The 18,161-nt window shown below is 36.8% G+C and overlaps 1 protein-coding gene across 1 annotated transcript; it reads right to left on the minus strand.

The window, feature by feature from the left end:
* Positions 1 to 4,962: 4,962 nt before the first annotated feature.
* slc6a1b (solute carrier family 6 member 1b) lies at positions 4,963 to 16,062 on the minus strand. Its single transcript, XM_084100140.1, has 15 exons — positions 15,714 to 16,062; positions 14,565 to 14,923; positions 14,220 to 14,351; positions 14,014 to 14,114; positions 13,817 to 13,926; positions 13,430 to 13,562; positions 12,853 to 12,987; positions 12,673 to 12,776; positions 12,126 to 12,250; positions 10,768 to 10,880; positions 9,565 to 9,696; positions 8,515 to 8,617; positions 6,810 to 6,910; positions 6,559 to 6,726; positions 4,963 to 5,485 (listed from the first exon to the last, which is right to left on the minus strand). Exons 2-15 carry the CDS (start codon positions 14,797 to 14,799, stop codon positions 5,378 to 5,380), a joined length of 1,800 nt encoding a protein of 599 aa, XP_083956266.1. The 5' UTR covers positions 14,800 to 14,923; positions 15,714 to 16,062; the 3' UTR covers positions 4,963 to 5,377.
* Positions 16,063 to 18,161: the final 2,099 nt, after the last annotated feature.

The raw sequence follows: 18,161 nt of genomic DNA on the forward strand, positions 1-18,161 counted from the left end.
TACTGGCATTCGGTGCGTTAAGTGCAAATAATGTAAACAACACGAACGTATAGAGAATCAAAAGGTTTCCAGCCAGGGATAATGCGATGATGTATTGTGCGTGACTCTTAAGCTCCGCCCACAGCACGCCTCCAGGAGCTTGGCTGTTTTCGGAAAGAATCGGTACAGCGTATCTTTCTTTTATAAATCTGATAATACTAAAGACTCTTTGGAGATATGAAGGATGCAATGCTACTCTACAGGTACTCAAGATTAACGTGATATTGGCAGAAACTGTGTGTGTCCTTTAAAAACTACAATTAGGACCTCCTTGATCTTATTGAGACATAACCCACTTTGAAATTAATAACTTTCAAAGGTTGAACATTATACTGCAGCTCAATAAACAAATAATTTGCTTGTTCATAAACTTAACCTATTAATGAGTTGGCAGGCTTTGGCACTGGCTCTGGGTTTGTGGCGGGCGGAAGTAGTGAGGAAAGACCACAGTCAATTCTATATAAATACGAAACATAATTTTTGTCATTGCAATATAATTTTTGCATTATGCAAACTTTTGCCTTCATTAGTTATCGATCAACCGATATTTAAGTCCCGGATTTTTCAGAATAGCTGCCCTGTGTGAATGTAACTAAATAAAGAGATGGAGCTTTAGACATCAAAAAGTCATGATCAACAGTTTTGAGGGGAGTAAGAAGAAACCTGCAGGTCCAAGCTAACCTACAAATTTGATTGTGGACCTTGCTGAGCTGGTGAACCATTTTTACCAGAAACAAACCAGATACCAGTGTTGTAACCCCTCAGAATCTACTCGTGCACTAGTCCGTTACACGCACCCCACTACATCACACTCCTATCTGGGTCACGCGGCACTAATGTAACCGGGCCGACTTGCACCCGCCCCGAGGCCAGGGGAGCGAGCTTTACAGCGCTTTACAAACTGGCCTCCATTACACCGGCTTGGACCAGTTAGATACCAGAACATGTTCTACAACAAACCTACAAACAAAAGCTGGTTTTAGCTGGATTATCTACCAGGAATGAACAACTGTTATTTCAAATGTACAAGTAATTTTATTTTGTTTGTATTGGCTAATCTGATAAATATTTAGATTTTAAAGCTTTTTTTAAACATACACTTACACACACAATTACACTTTCTGTACTATAGTGTTATTTAGGGCTAGTGTTGGTTTTTACCTATGCTGGCCCAGCAGAATCCCACACAGGGAACCAGCCAAAAAAAAAAAAAAAAAAAAAACGGTAACACTTTACAATAAGGTTCATTAGTTAACATTAGTTAACTACCTTAGTTAACATGACCTAAGAATGAACAATACTTCTACAGCATTTATTAATCTTAGTTAATATTAAGTTTAACATTTACTAATACGTTATTAAAATCAATGGTTGTATTTGTTAACATTAGTTAACGCACTGTGAACTAACATGAACAAACAATGAATAGCTATATTTTTATTAACTAACATTAAGGAATATTAATTTTTCAAAGTGCTTTACTCTTCCTCAGTATGTATGAAATGGAGTCATTTTTTGCACAAAAAAAAAAAAAAAAAAAACCCTTGCAAGGAATTGGGCCACCTTCAGGTTAACACACCATCTATATTCATACACCATACACACTCTTTTAAAATGACAGTGAATTTAGAATAAATGATGAATGGATACATGAAATCAATGAAATACTATTTAACAGAAAATATATCATCTGCAATAACTAAGATAACAAATGAAACATTATTGGTCCATTCAACATCAACAAAGGCAGTACAAAATAAAGAGATTGTTTCATCCGAGCTTTTACAGCACTGACTGTGAAAAGCTGTGAAAAAGATTTGTCAAAACCAAAAAATGACAGAAACAAAGAAACTATAAGAAACTAAATGACAGACCAATTCAAAATACTAATTAATACAACATGCAGAAATGTGACATGCCAAAAAATTAAATAATAAAAAACAAATCAATGTTTGATGTGTCATGACACGCCACAGACGCTCTGCTCTTACTGATGTTAAATCCTCATCCGTTTCTTCCTCATTTGTCCTCTGTAGTGCCATCATAATTCTACAGGCCAATTCATTAGTAGAACTAACAGAGAAAAGAATAGATTAGATACTCTGCACCTGTCGGTTTTATGCATTTCAAATAAATATATTTTACTAGGCATGTGTGTGTAACATCAAGATACAGTTGAATTGATTTGAATAAATGCCTTAGCTAACAATGCATATCCTGGCCTACCATGTGCAAAACACTGATAAGAGCATAAACCCTGTGTGTGTGTGTGTGTGTGTGTGTGTGTGTGTTTGGACACATTTATTTATCTAAACAACATTTAGGACTGACAGCAATGGCTAGTATTGCAGCTTAAAAAAATATTTCACGAAGGCTAAATGTCAGTATAGAACAAATGTCACAGATATGTGGCGTACACCTACATTAAGGCTTAACATTTTGGTTTAGGGCAGTACAAATAATAATGTTAATAATAATAATCCATACTTTTTTTTTTAAAGTGCCAGTTGAATTTTGGCTCTTAGTTATTAGGCTTCCTGGCTTGTCTCTGAAGTAATGCTTTATTGAAACAGATTTATTGTAGTTTGCGCTGTGCCTGAAGTGGATTCCCTCCAGCACATCTGTCAGTGGTTCAGGGAGAGACGACTCCTAACGTCTCGCCCTGATCAACCCCCCACCAGACTACATTTAACATGCCAATTGGATCCACAAGCACAAGCTATTATATCACAGCGGTGGTGAATGTGGGCCTCGGGGAATATCACAATATGGAAATCTGCAATGTAACCTCTAGGCTGAATCATATGGACATCAGTTAAAATCAAATAATTGAGGAACAGACTTGCAATGAAATAGCATTTGTGATTGCATTCTGAATTGAAAGGTTTGTATGGAATATTTTAGATAATTTATGACTGTGAGCGTGCATTTAATAATTAAATTTTATCATCAGATTTTGGTACATAAATAATTTGTTGCTCCATTTGACAATCAGAACTAGTTTAATAACGCAGCTCCATTGGGACTATTAAGAGGTTAATAGGAGATGAATTATCATTTCTGGACAGAATCCACCAGGGCATCTATTAATCCACGCACAGGTCAGAGGAAACTATTATAATCACGCTTCTTGTCTCATACACATAATCACTCATATTGTGAAATCTGAGCACCTAAAAACTAGAAATTGCTTATTTATATATCATTTTTAATGATCAAAGCTTTAATGTTTGTGCACCCAAACTCTTTCTTCTGCTCCTTTTTAAAATTTATTTAGCAATGTCATAACAAGAGAAAATTATAAAAAAATATTAATAATAATTAAACTAACTTAACCATAAAATGAAATTTTGACAAGCACCAAATAATTATTTGACACAAGACATAAAGCACACATTATAATCTATAATACTTTATTTTTTTTTAAATCAGATAACATATGGCAATCATGCTTTTATATAACACCATCTAAAGACATTTATTATATATATATTTTCTTTACATATAATATTTTACATTAGGCCCAAACAGTTAGAAATATACAAAACAATATTTTGTTTGACTAGACATATTATCTATTGTCTTATAATCTTCCATCATTGTTATTCATTTGTTATTACTATTCTTTTTTACATTTCATAAAGATATGTGCTTTAGTTTCTGAGATCGATGCATTATTGCAGTAAACAGCAAATAATATAAGGTTCTTCAACAAGACAAAAACCTCAAAACGGACATCCACAGGTACTTTTACACGGTACAGTTTTACAACATTGTTTCAGAGAGAAATCTGATGAATGCTAAATTTATACAATTTCACACAAAAAAAAAAAAAAAAAAAAAAACTCTTATTGATTGCACATTTTCATCAGACGTCTTGCAGAGAATAAATCGACTAATTAATCCAGATGTCTGTCACATGTAGCTGCCGTAGAAGCAAACTAACAGTGTTCAGTTTCGGAGACCTTTGTGGCTTGTGAACTTAAAGCTTTGTGCTTTTCACCAGTGGCATTTCAAAATAAAACAGTGGAAATAAAACACTCGCTTCTCTCTGTCTCTCACATGCACACACACACACACACACACACACACGCACACACACACGTATATGCCTTTATATTATTTAATGTAAATGATTTATTGCCCAACTAGTCTGTAGATTTAAAAAGAACATAATTTTCCTTCACATTTTCCTCATTCGAACGACGGCTTTGTCTGTTTTTGACACATAGTGCTGGTTTTCAACAAAAATGACCCTAGAAACCATGGCAACAGACTATAGCTTCTGCTCAGGACTGATTATTCGCTGAAGGCTGCTCACAGCTATAATCGTTTTCGATCCAGGAGAGCAAATTTTGGTCACTTTCGCCATTTTTCCTGAGGAGTGGCACGCAAATGTGGTGAGCAGGATTAACAGTGGTTTGGCGGGGTACGTCTGCCCCAAAAAAACGATTTTTCGGACCCTGTGCAGTGATACGGCGCGACGCAAAACAGTTTTTCAGATCTGTCAGTAGCATAAACATGAATTTGGTCCTTCTTACTCTTACATAGAAAACATGTACTAAAATGATTCTAAAAAACACATACAAAGTTATTTTTTGTCTTAGAAAAAAAAAAAAAAAAAAAATCGTAACAGTCTTTTTTGACGTCAATTTGCCCCCGCGGCTGGTAATGCATGACGGCCCGGGGCGTTTGTAAACCCAAATCCATACTGGTCTTGTGCTTTTCAGGGTTTGGCCCGAGGGCTAAACGGGAGAAAGGGCTGTTTGAAACTCTAGAGTCTTGAAAAGTGTATTCTGGCTATTTAACCTTGACGTCCAAGGTTCAGTCTCGGCCCGTTGCACACTCCCATTTTCTTACTCTCTGCTTTTATATAGCTATATAGATATAGTATATATATATATATATATATTTTATTTTTTTCAGATACAATCAGATACAATTCGATTCTAACCTACAACTGCATTTTAATACATTAATTACATGTAATATCAAATTAACACTGTGCTGTTGGAATTACATTGGGACGCCAAATCTTGAATTATCATTTAAATCCTGTGCTTACACTGTGACCCTCTGTTTTTTTGTTTTTAGAAAGACTAATATCTTGCATATGAAATACAGATTAACCATAGAACATTGCTGGATAGATTTTTTTAGACCATACGTATATATATATATATGTGTACCAAAAGAAGTCAAACTGTAATCAGGTTGGTTTTCCCTCGGAGGTAGGTGAATATACTTTAGACGTGGAAGTCCTTGGTTGTGATCGACTCTTTAATTCTCTCTCTGAACGCTGACCTTTGATAATTCGGGTGAAGCGGGAGGACGGTGGTTAGATGTAGGCCTCGTCGTTGGCTGGGATGGGGTTTTCCGGTTGTTGTTCGGGTCCGTTCTCTTGAGTCCGGACCACCGATGTGGGCTGAATCATTATCCGAAGGCGCTGCAAACGGGAAGGAAAGTCGTCAGCTGCCATTTCGGGAAAGACAAACTACACTCTAAAATACTTTGTGGGATTGATAGACATTCTAAAAAAATGACAGTTTATTATGTTTTTTTATTTTTTTTTTATTTTTATCCATTTATTTTAATTTAAATTATTTAATTTATCCAGTTATAATGAAAAATGTAAATGCTGTTTAAACTTGTGTTTTGATAAATAAAATTACAACTACACTAAAAATGTTGGGTTGTTTGAATCCATGGTTGGGGCAAATATGGACAAACCCAACCATTGGTTTACATTTACATTTAATCAATTAGCGGACAATTTTATCCAAAGCGACTTACAAATGAGGAGAGCAATAGAACCAGTTGATTTAACAGTAGGACAACAATATGCAAGTGCTGTGACCCTTCCCAGTTTAATCTAACGCAGTTTTTTCTAAATTGTTTTTATAGATATAGAATAGAAGAGAAGTGAAAGTAAAGAGAAAATAAAGTGTTAGTATTAGTGGACCAAGTGTTGCCGAATTCATTTTTAAATAAAACATTTTAAACCAATGGTTGGGTTTGTCCGTATTTGACCCAAACTTGGGTTGAATCAACCCAGGAGTTTTTAGATTGTACAGTAAAGAACGTACTAATGCAAGAGTGAAAGCAGAAATCATGACCTTGATTGGTACAATTAGGATGTAATTGAAGCCAAATCTAAAATAGAGTGTCAGGATTGTCACAAGCCACAGTGACCTGAGATTGGTGCTCTTTATTCCCAATCACCAGTCTTGGAAACCTGAGGTAGTGAGAAACACCTTCAGCAAAATCTCTCATTTCTACAATCAGTCCAAGTCGTTGATTGCACGCTCAAATGGCAAGAAGTGAAGACTAATTGATGCAATTAAAATGAATCCAATAGCCACGAAATAGAAACAGTGCACGCTTCGCCCCATGCTGGAACATCTGCATTAATAATGCATGCAATCCGAATCAATTCCCCCACTGTCGTCAGTGGAGAGACTTTCATGTTCCCTGACACTTGCACCTGTGGCTGCGAGGACATGCAGACGGCAGCGATACCTCTTTATACGAGCCCTTCAGGGTGAGGAACATGTAGCCCATGTATCCCGGGATCAGAACCATGGATGACAGGGCCATGCACCAGCCCACGCCTTGCCCCCACTTCGGGAACACGTAATTGTTCAGTTTAAGCGGGACCATCTGAACGGCGCTGAAGATGAACACGCCCTACGACAGGAGGAACACACATCAGTCTGTATGTGCATCTCCAAGATGCTTCCAGTGCTCAAAGACTCGGTGAATCAACTTACCCCCACAATCAAAGGAGTGAAAACGACCCAGCACAGCTTCCACCAAATGCAGGGCTGGTAGCCAATCATCTCCTCAATATTGCCGTAGAATTTATTGACACCTGCAACAGGCACAAAACAAGAATTAAGAGGCGAGTTACACGGTTACAACTGGGGTGAGCACGAATATTCAATCTGTAATTATCAGGGGTGTAACAATACCCTCATGTCACGATTCGATACATATCATGATACTGAACTCACGATACGATATTATTGCGATACTCCAAGACATATGATAAAAGGTTAACAAAAAAATGAACTGTTTATTTATTATTCTGTTGATTAAAATGCTAAATTTGATATTATATTGTGTGTGTAAATGAATGGGTTTAAACTTGGTGTTAATAACCCAATGCACAGGACAATAGACACAACAGAATAACAATATTCATGATTATTTTAGATGAATATGCTTTCACTGTCACTTAGATTAAAATAATGTAGGACAGTTTTACTGGGAACATCAGACATCTGGCATTATCAGGACACACACATATTCCCCCATTATACATTATATTCAACATTATATAGTAGTTTAATGTAGTTCTGACACTAAAACTCTGTAAACTTGAATTTTCTCATACAGTAATTTTTATTTTGGGTGATCTATTCACAATACATATTGTTGCATTTGTGTATTGCGATATATTGTGACACGATATATTGTTACACCAATAGTCATTATTTTTCGAAAAATAAAGTTGCTTTGCTGGTCGTAAATCCATGATAAATCCCCAGCACTAAAACTCGCAGTTATAACTGACTGCACTAGGTGGCGCTGTGGAGCGTGTTTAACAAGTGGATTGTATTTGATCTCATAATGTTTTCGTGAAGTTTGGAATTACTTCCAAATTAAGTTTGGAAAATTAAAATGATCTTACAAATGATTAAAACGTTCGCGCAGAGCTCAAATGCTTTTGTTCTTTATATTTTTTGTTTACACATATTGTTTCATGTTTTCAACTAAAATAAAACCTTAAGATATAATGCAAGCTTGTTGTGTATATTGGCTAATCAGAAACTTGTTCATCAAGAAACTTGATGAATAAAGAAATAACATCTTTCTAGTTAAAAGTCATTTAAATAAATGAATATTTGAATATTACATTTTTATGAGCTTATATATTTGAATACAGTATTTGTGAAAAATGCCCATTCCTAGTTACAATGCATGAGCAGTTTGTGGAGGATTACTGGAGGTCTGCGCCTCGCTTCATAAATGCAAATATAGAACGGTGCTGTAGTTTGCATAATCAAGCCTGCCATGCACAACAATTAAGATTCTACAGGTTCATATTCATTCAAATCAACTGACTGTGGAAATGAGTCTGGCACCGAGATTAGCATGAATTATATTATCTGTGATAATAATTAGCATGCGTTGTGTGTTGTGTCTGGATGTGAAGAATTAAAAGCAAATGAATTAATAATTACAAAAACCTATAAGCAAAGCATTCTTTGATTTCAATGACTCACTGTGGTGTGATAAACAGATTAACATATTTCAGATGTATTCACTTAATAAATGACGTCATTTTCACAAAAATATTTTGAAATGCATGTTAAATGTCAGGTCACTTGAAATATCAACTTCTCAACAATGTAATATCGGCTTGGAAAAAAGGAAATGCATCGATTTATTATAATTTTCTGGCATATTTACCATAGAACCAGGATATGGAGACGCATTCAAAGAAGACCAGGAACAGCAAACACATTCCACTGGCAGAGTAGTAGTCGAACAGTTTGAACACGTAGAGACCACCCTGTGGAGAGAAGAATCGCCATGGTTAGCAAGCCGTGCGGATTAGATTGGTTTAGAAAGCCGCGCTCATCTAGTTAGCAGTGTTAGCGGGTTTCAAGCGATGACAATCAGCAAAACAAGCGTTCTCTCCTCTGCTTTGTTGAGTCACATGACTGGCCTGACATGTACGAGTTGCTGTATTACCACATGCACTTGTGTTCTTTATTAAGGTCAACATGTTAACAACCCATTTTACTTCTGTAATGTGAAGCATTTCTAAGTTAAGCTGCCAGTTCAGGAAGGGAAAAGCCCAACAGAAATGGACTGGATCATGACAAGTTTAAGTGCATTGTCATCATCATATACAATCATTAGTTTATGCTGACTTAAAAGACAAACCCAAAAAGCCTTATTCCATTATTTTCCTGTACATAATATATATTTTTTAAATTAAATAAACAATAAATGATCAAAATGTATATTAATTTTTTTTTTTCCTGCATGTTCAGGAAGAAGAACAACCCAATAGAAATGGACTGGATCATGACAAGTTTAAGTGCATTGTCATCATCATATACAATCATTAGTTTATGCTGACTTAAAAGACAAACCCAAAAAGCCTTATTCCATTATTTTCCTGTACATATCTAATCTCACCCTAAAGTTTAAGTCAGGGACTATAACACAGCTGTACTTATTTACTGAATAATAATAATTCCTAGATTTGTTCTGCAGTGTCCAAGTCTTCACTGGCGTTTATATAACAGGTTATATAGTGGCTGAACACTTCAGATTCATCACAACACTCAAATGCTTCTGTCCCATTAATGCAACTTCAAGAGCTCTTATCCTGCCCTTCTTATGTATTTTTACCATATATCCCGTTACACGCTTTAGAATAAAATCAGCCTCCAGCTCTTTTCAGAGCGCGATGTGAAACCGGTGTAAAGATGAGATGTGTGCGTTCACCTGTGTGATGTTCGACAGGCCGATCAGATACGACACCAGGCAGACGACAGCGATGAAGATCTCTCGTCTTCCTCGTAACAAACGGGGAAACTCGTCCACAAGAGCCGTGATGAATCCCTCCACCGTACAGAACTACACACAACACAAGAGCATTATATGGAGATTAAAAACATGTGCTTGATTTGGTCATCTCTAAATACACTGGTTTTATTCAAGTCAGAAATACTGTCTGAATATCAGAATATCATGCTTCACATTAAAGGGTTGAATGAATATGAATATTCTGCCATTATTTACTCTCCCTCATGTCGTTCCAAACCCATGAGACTTTCGTTCATCTTTGAAACTCAAATGGAGATCTTTTCAATGAAATCTGAGGGATTTCTGCTCCTCCATTGACAGTCTACGCAACTACCACTTTAGGTAAGGTGATAAATGAATGCATCATTAAAATAATCCATGTGACTACAGTGTTTTAACCTCAATTTTATCATTTGTTTGCACAAAAAACAAAACAACAACCATAATTTACCACTTTACATTTACATTTATGCATTTGGCAGACACTTTTATTCACTGCATTTCAAGTGCACATTTAGATTCTCATCAGTTATTAATCTCCAATACGAGTTCACACAACAACGTCTTCTCTCGCGTCAAAGCAACATGCATCGCGGTGCTCTCGTGATTGCATGTTTGTGATTAATATTTTGTAAATAAAGTGGTAAATTATGTTTTTTGCACAAACAAATCACTCGCGTTGCTTCATAAAATTGAGGGTAAACCACTGGAGTCACATGGATTACTTTATGATGCATTTACCACCTGAAAGTGGTAGTTGCGTAGTCTGTCAATAAAGGGACAATAATCTCTCAGATATCATATAAAAGATCTTCATTTGTGTTCTGAAGATGAACAAAGTCATTTTTGTGTGAACGATCCCTTTAGGACATTCGGTTACAACAGCTGTGATTTTAAGGGTCAGAAAGTTGAACATGCACTGCACATTTCTACTATCTGGGATAGAGTCTGGGATATTTACAATATCACAGAGAGATATAATTTGACTTGAATAAATGAAGTACCTCCCTTCTCTAGCTTAGTTTTTATTTAAAAAAGAATGGAAATGAAAGGCTATAGGCCATATATGCATGCCTGAAAACACATGTACAGTAGTGTGCCTGTGTGAAGCATGTTCTTTACCTGACTGTCAATGCCAAGCATGAGCAACATGGAGAAGAACAGAATGGCCCAGAGAGGTGAGATGGGTAACTGTGTGACGGCCTCGGGATAGGCCAGGAACGCCAGACCCGGCCCTGGACAAAACAACACGCTTAATGCCTTTTCCATGCGTATGATGGCACAGATTTACAGGACTACAGCTGGAACATGTGTGTTCACTTTGCTAGTTTCTTCATGGTTTTTGATTGTGTTTCTGGTTACGTTATTTATCCGTGTGTATTTAAACCCTCTGTTCATTCAGTCTCTTTGTCTGGTATTGTCTATTGTTCCTGTTATCTCCTGCATGTTCCTGGTTTGATTTATAATTAAAGACTTTATTAGTGATATTCCTTTGTCATGGACTTATTAAAGCCACTCAAGCCATGACAAAAGTAATATGATATTCAAAAAATAAAACTCTTAATGTTGGTCAGTTTTATGCATAGCACTTTGCATATTTTTATTCATCAAATGTTTGCTGAAAGGAGATGCTTAACCACTAGAAAATATTGTAACTGTAAATCTCAAACTAAATATTAAAAATAGCCGTTTTATGAGGTTTGTAATATTTGCAACCCTGTTACTAAAAACCCTGATATGTCTGACGCTTGGTATTTTCATATTATTGTTTCATTCAATATTTTTTTTTATTATTATTTTTTCTATTAAACAATAAATGAACAAAATTGATATACAAGTCATTTTAAAAAATATATTTGTTTCTGATTTTTTTTTTTTTTTTTTATACAATAATTTTGGTAGCAGGGTTGATGGTTGATCCTGCAAAATGCATAATTGAGTTTGTTTATTCCTCTTCATGTTGTGGAAATTAAGGGTCTAAATTATGGAACTTCTGTGTCACAATTTTAAGAGATGTTATTTATATATTTGTTTATATTGTAAAGGGAATAAATAATATAACAGTGTGATGTGCAAAATGTTGGAACATTACATTTTTTGCTTATTTCAATTAGTTAATCATTAAAAACACATTTTACAGCAATGAAGCAATTTCAGCTCGTTGTATGATTTTGATTGGGTTATTAGATGCAGTCGTGAAGATTGAGGCCTTATTCATGATTTTTTTTTTTGTTACCAGTTACTGTGCTAGGTTCATTTCTAATAGTTTGTGACTTTAATGCAAAACAAATAAATAAAAAATCATGCACATACTCATGGAAAGTGCCATTTGTTTGTACAGTCCTGTGCTACCATGAAATGCAAGACTGCTTATAATTGCTCATTGACTAATAGAGGACACCAGATGCCAAAACACTGTGTAACTTCTAGAAGAAGGTCTTTATCCAGTGATCAACTGATGATCAATCCATCATAATTACCTGACGCAGCCACGTCTGCTATGGGCCGCTGTGTGATGTGAGCCATGAAACCTACGATAGAGAAAATGACGAACCCAGCGAACATACTGGTGAAGGAATTGATGCAGCAGACGATGATAGAATCTCTGAGAAACAGACGAAAGCATGAAGAGCAACCGTTTAGTCATTTATCCTACACTCTCAAAAATAAAGGTTCTTTACTGGCATTGATGGTTCCATGAAGAACCCATTGCAAAAAAGAAAGAAAGAAATTCACACCAAGTGAAACAAAAAAAAAGGTTATTTTAAGAACTGATCACTGAAAGGTTCTTTGTGGAACCGAAAAGGGTTCTTCTATGGCATCACTGCGCAAACCCTTTATTTTTAAGAGAATATTATCTATCTATCACACTGAGGAAGCATTTTGTGTAGGCAAAAACTGTTTCAGAAATGCTTGGCTGATTTGAAATACAAAAAAAAAAAAGACTTGTCAAGCTTGTGTCTGTACAGATCAAATTAGAGTTGCCATTTTGAATGCCCCTTAATAAATCTTACAATTGCTGCATACTTGTAAACATTGTTGTTGAACGGGTTGTAGCTCCCGAGGGCGATGAGAGAGCCCAAACCCAGGCCGTAAGAGAAGAAGATCTGAGTGGCAGCGTCCAACCACACCTAAGAAGAGAAATCAGCAGATTATAAGCCTGTGAGAGCACGTCTATTACGGTATGATAATTACACAGCGCTCCACCTCGGATTCTTTCAGCTTGCTGAACTCGGGCGTGATGTAGAACAAAATGCCCTCTTTCGCTCCAGGCAGCGTCACTCCACGGATGAACAGGATAAACAGCATGAAATACGGGTACGTCGCTGAGAAATATACCACCTGAAATACACATGAACAGCCTTGAGGAAAAAGCTTTGATATTGTGCGATAAACGATAATCTAAAGAAAAAGCATTTCGAGAGCTGCGTAAAGCATGACATTAGCAGAGATTCTGATCTCAAAGCCTTGATTGAAGGCCTATTTTTATTCTTAATCAACACGCACCAATGCTACATTTTTCTAAATTTCATAATCATACGTTAACAAACAAGTATTCATTACTTCAATGAGCTCATTGTTTCTGCATTGAATTATTACATTGTTTAAATTATTACATTTGAATTATTACATTTCTGATATGCATAACTTAGTTTCCTCTGATAACAGATCACTCTAAACTGTAATGTATTTTCTGTAAAGCTGCTTTGAAATGATGAGTATTGTGAAAAGTGCTATACAAATAAATGTGAATTGAAAATTGTGAATGTTTGTGTGTTCTTACCTTTCCAGTCCAGCCTACGCCCTTCCAGATGCAAAAATAGACCAGAACCCAGGCGATGGCCAGTGTTATTGCTAGTGGCAGTCTTATCTCTCCCGGCTTCTCCAAACCGTCAGTCATCTGATGCATGTTCCGTCTGAGAGAGAATTAACATTATTAGAGAATGCAGATGAATATAATGCATATCTATCAACCCACGTAACCCACAAACAGAGCAAGTCTAATTGCTGATGCACAACATTCAACTAGGGTTGTTTGCCAAAAATAGCACAATAGCCGCATTTTTGAGGAACAACACTGCTTCTTTTACACGGCCGAGGACAAAAGGAGAGTGTTTGCATGTTGCTTGAATACCAAAGCGTTTCACAGAAGAAGAAAAAAAGCCCTTACTCCCAGAACTCCACGACGGCGCTCGTCATGTTGATAGTGTTTGCCTGGCTGTAGTTTGAGAAACATTTCTCTGTATTCCAAGGGTTTTCACAAGACTTCCAGGGGAGCTCCTGAAACAGGACATTTCAAACAGGACATTTCAGATCTAGTCTAGTCGTAACCATGAGCTATTTTAATACCTGACAGCATGTACTTACTGTGGTGAATGAGTTATACAGATAGTAAATTGCCCATGCAATTATGACTATGTAGTAAATGTTGAGCCAGAACGACAGGACTGCTGCTGCCAGGCCAACACCTATGGAAACATGTGCGCTATAATAACCATATTTCAGATCATTTTTGGAAAGGACACAGACTGAAATACAGCATCATTTACACGCGTCTAAACAGGGTTTATTACCTTTGAACATAGGGGCCAGTTTCCACACTCCGAGACCCCCGATGGACGTGTACTGACCGAGAGACGTTTCCAGAAGAAACAACGGGATCCCAGCAAATACGAGGGTCAAAAAGTAGGGAATCAAGAACGCCCCTATACAGACAGAAGAGTAATATAATGAGACACATTCAAAATATGCATCCGTTTATAAAATCCACTGTTTAGGATCTTTGCGCTTCCAATGATTGCGCATATCCAGCGCACATGTTATTGTGAGTGATTTTCGAAATCTGATTTTTTTTTTTTACTCCGTTTGTTTCGAGGGGGGAATACATGGTAAAAACAACCAGGATTTTTTTTCTTTACCTCCTCCGTTTTTCCCGCATAGATAAGGAAATCTCCAGACATTGCCAAGTCCAATGGCATAGCCAACACATGACAGAAGAAAGTCAAATTTCCCCTGCCACGTTTCTCTGGCAGGAATGTCCTTTTTCTGCTGAACTTTAACCACCAGAGTTTTTGGTTTGTCATTGGCGGTGGGCGCTTCGTTGACCTCTGTTAGCACGTGTCCATCGGAGGCTTTGGTGCCGTTCGTGGCCATGTCTCTGGGTTTGGTCCTGGCGGTCGGACGGAAGAGTTCAGCACCGGTCCACGTAGACAGCAGCTTCGCGGTTCGATTAACCAACGATTAGAGTCAAAAAACGCCAATGAAGCTTGACACTGACCTGGAAACCATTGAGAAAAAAGTGTCATTTAGATATACACATTATTGTGTTCGTCACATGCATTTTATTAATACAATAATATTAAGATTAAAAATATATATATTGAATAAAATAAGAAGCAAACAGCATACTAAATAAAATACAAATTGGTGTATGTGAGTTTAGTGCGCGCGGCATTAAAAGCGCGTCTGTACATATTTCTTTATTTTTACATAACTAAGAATTGATGATGTGCATTTCTGTTATCTAAAACTTCTCTGCGGTGGTTTGCAAAATAGTTAGGCTACTAGAAGGCAAAGTATCTGCATGCATTTCTGAATTCAAATTGTCCAAACGGTGGATTTTAAGTCGTTTTCCCTCGAATCCAAATGACAGATCACACGTTATGTCAAACCGTTCGAATAATGTCGTCAAATTCTAATTTAGAATGTTCTAAGTTCCAAGCGCGCGATGCGTTTGCAAAAGCCCAGAGTTGCGCGCGCACAGACCGTCGGTGAGATCGCGCTGAAACACGGGCTCAAAAAGTCGATCTAAACTGTCAACTCGCAGCTTTTTAATCGGATAAATGAGCGTGAGACTAAAATATTGATAAAACGAAAGCTAACATACATCCGACTAACATGCACAAAGTCTGAAATGCGCGCACAAACATCGCGTTTTACAAGCGTAAAACTCGGGCAGATGTGTGTTAAAACAGTGCGTTTTAGATGTTCAACTTTCAAATGACTCAGATTTTCCCAAAACTATGAAAACAAAAGCATTAAAATGACTAGTTTTATGATCTACTTACACCGGAACAGTTTTCCTGCCAGTTTGGTTGCGGCGGCGCGTATCCGTGGGTTCCTCTCAAATTCCAATTCTTGGAATTTTACTTGTCCAAACCAGTGCAAAATGTTTCCATAAAGTCAAGTGGGCAAACAGCTATCCTGAGGGGAAAGGTGAGTGAGAGTCTGGTTGTCTGGTGCTGTCCAGTTGTGTGGTGCTGAAGGACAGGGGAAAGAGCCAGAGACAGGAGCAGCTCCTCTACCGTGAGCGTCCAGAGATGTTACATGAAGCACACACCGTCACTCTCAATGTCAGCTCAAAGTCGACCCTCCCCGAACACAACATCTCCACCACTGAAATCCCAGACACTGCATGGCCACCTTCTCTTCTCAGCGCGTTTTATATGCTTTGTATGTTTGTTTTTTTCTTTCTTTTTCTTTTTTGACCAACTTGCATTGCTCTGTGTTTGGAGAGATCGAGTGTTTTATCAATTGACGGACACTGCCCATTCACTGTAATTACGATTTAATTGTGCAATAATGTTAGTCTTCTCGGAAGTTGCATGCATATGCGTTGCTCTAATAAACCTGTGAATGCATTTGGCGCAGACAATTCTTTTATTAAAATACATGAAGAAATGTTACAATTTTAAAGCACAGCCTGTTGTTATTAAACACATTTGCTAGACAAGAGCAACTTTGACTACATTTTATAGTCGTCACAAATAAATATAGCCAGGCTGATTATTTTTCAGCATGGATGAAAATCCATGACGCATGTAGTTCTGTCAGTTCCAAAATCGTCAAACTAGCCTCGTCAATAGATAATAAACTTCATACATGTTCTGTTCTGAATTATCGTGTTAATATGGTGTCAAATATATCTAAGCAAAGTTAACAAAAAAACAAAAACAAAAAAGCAGATTAGCATTGCATGCACATGCTATTGGGATCAGCCATTAAAAAAACTGCTACAAAAATGACGGTAACACTTATAGTGTCCGTGTTACATGTGATTTTAATTAAGTGCAATGTATTTACAAGTATGCGAATTACTCAGTACTTGTAATGTAATTACTCTGCAAAATAAACATCAATGTGAAGGGTGATTAAACAAGGGTGAAAAAAGGCTGATTTAAAAAAAAAAAAAAAAACTTCTCTTTGTATATTTTCATAGTTCAAAACTGCATAGAGCTAAAACAATGCACCACAGCAAACAGGTTTTGGGTTGAAAAAGGCCTGAACTAATTTACTCTCCGAAAAAACAGCAGTTTCCAAAGTGTCAGATTGGGATGACGATGCCAGTCATTCTCTGGATTCTGGTAAACCGTGATAAGGAAGTCAGTCAATAAGGAGAGTCTGGGGGTGGGAGATAAATTGAAAACTGGTCTTATAATCTTCTTAGCTGACTGCCTCCCGAAATAAAATACCCTTGCGGGGAAATCTAAAGGAACACTGTGCTCAGAAGTTAACTCCTATACAACCATAATTTAGTAGTCTGTAATTAGATGTTAAAGCATTCACAGACCAAGAAGTCTTCAGACAAGATGAGAAACATTGATTAAGGATGACAATGGAAAGGTAGAAACAGGTCTTTAGGACTGTCATCTGCAACAGGACCGTTGATCATGTCTAACATCTTTGATGCTTCATGGTGTTGGTAATCAAATCAGAACGATTGAATAAAGAACATTTGGCTGGAGATTTTGACTTTTTAACCTGCAAAAAATAGCCATGAACACAGTACATATACTGAAGTGTGTCATTTTTTCAGTGTTAATACTTTCTTCTATCCCAGTTAAATTGGCAGAGACAACTAACACGTGCATTTATGTATACAGTGCTTTCAGGGAATACAGTTAGCTAGAATGTTTGATCCCCGATCTATAAGAATTGAGCCTATAGGAATGGTTGATTCTGCCCAGGTGTAAAGGAGGATGACTATCAGTAAAGTGCACAGAGATTTTGGGGGACAGGTGCTCAATTAGAAAAAAAGGGCATCCTTCTCATAATTATTTATGAAAACAAAGTTATGTACTCTCGAACATCTTTTGATTACACGAATTAAAGGTGCTGTATGTAGAATTCCGAAACTCTTGTTATTAGCGACACCGGTGGCCATTCAGTGAACTGCAGCAGCAGATTATAACTCAACGTGATTCAATGCCCTGATATATAATCATGTTGAAGATATTTTCGTTCTTCCCTCAGAAGTAAAAATAAGTTGGAAATACCTTTGCAGCGATATACTGTTAACGAACGAACTGCTGAGAGCGACGGTTAGATGAATAACCTCACAGATGAGCTCATTCAAATTACAATGTTATGGTTGATCATAAAGACTATAGACTATATAGATCTGGAGACTATAGTTTCAATTAATCCATTTTCTTTGCATGACACATTGACATTACAGTCCAGAACGGCTCTTTCGGCATTAACATGAACATTGTATAAGCATTCGTTCGATTCAC

This window comes from Abramis brama, assembly GCF_963993115.1.
Source record: "Abramis brama genome assembly, chromosome: 23".
NCBI classification, from domain to species: Eukaryota; Metazoa; Chordata; class Actinopteri; order Cypriniformes; family Leuciscidae; genus Abramis; species Abramis brama.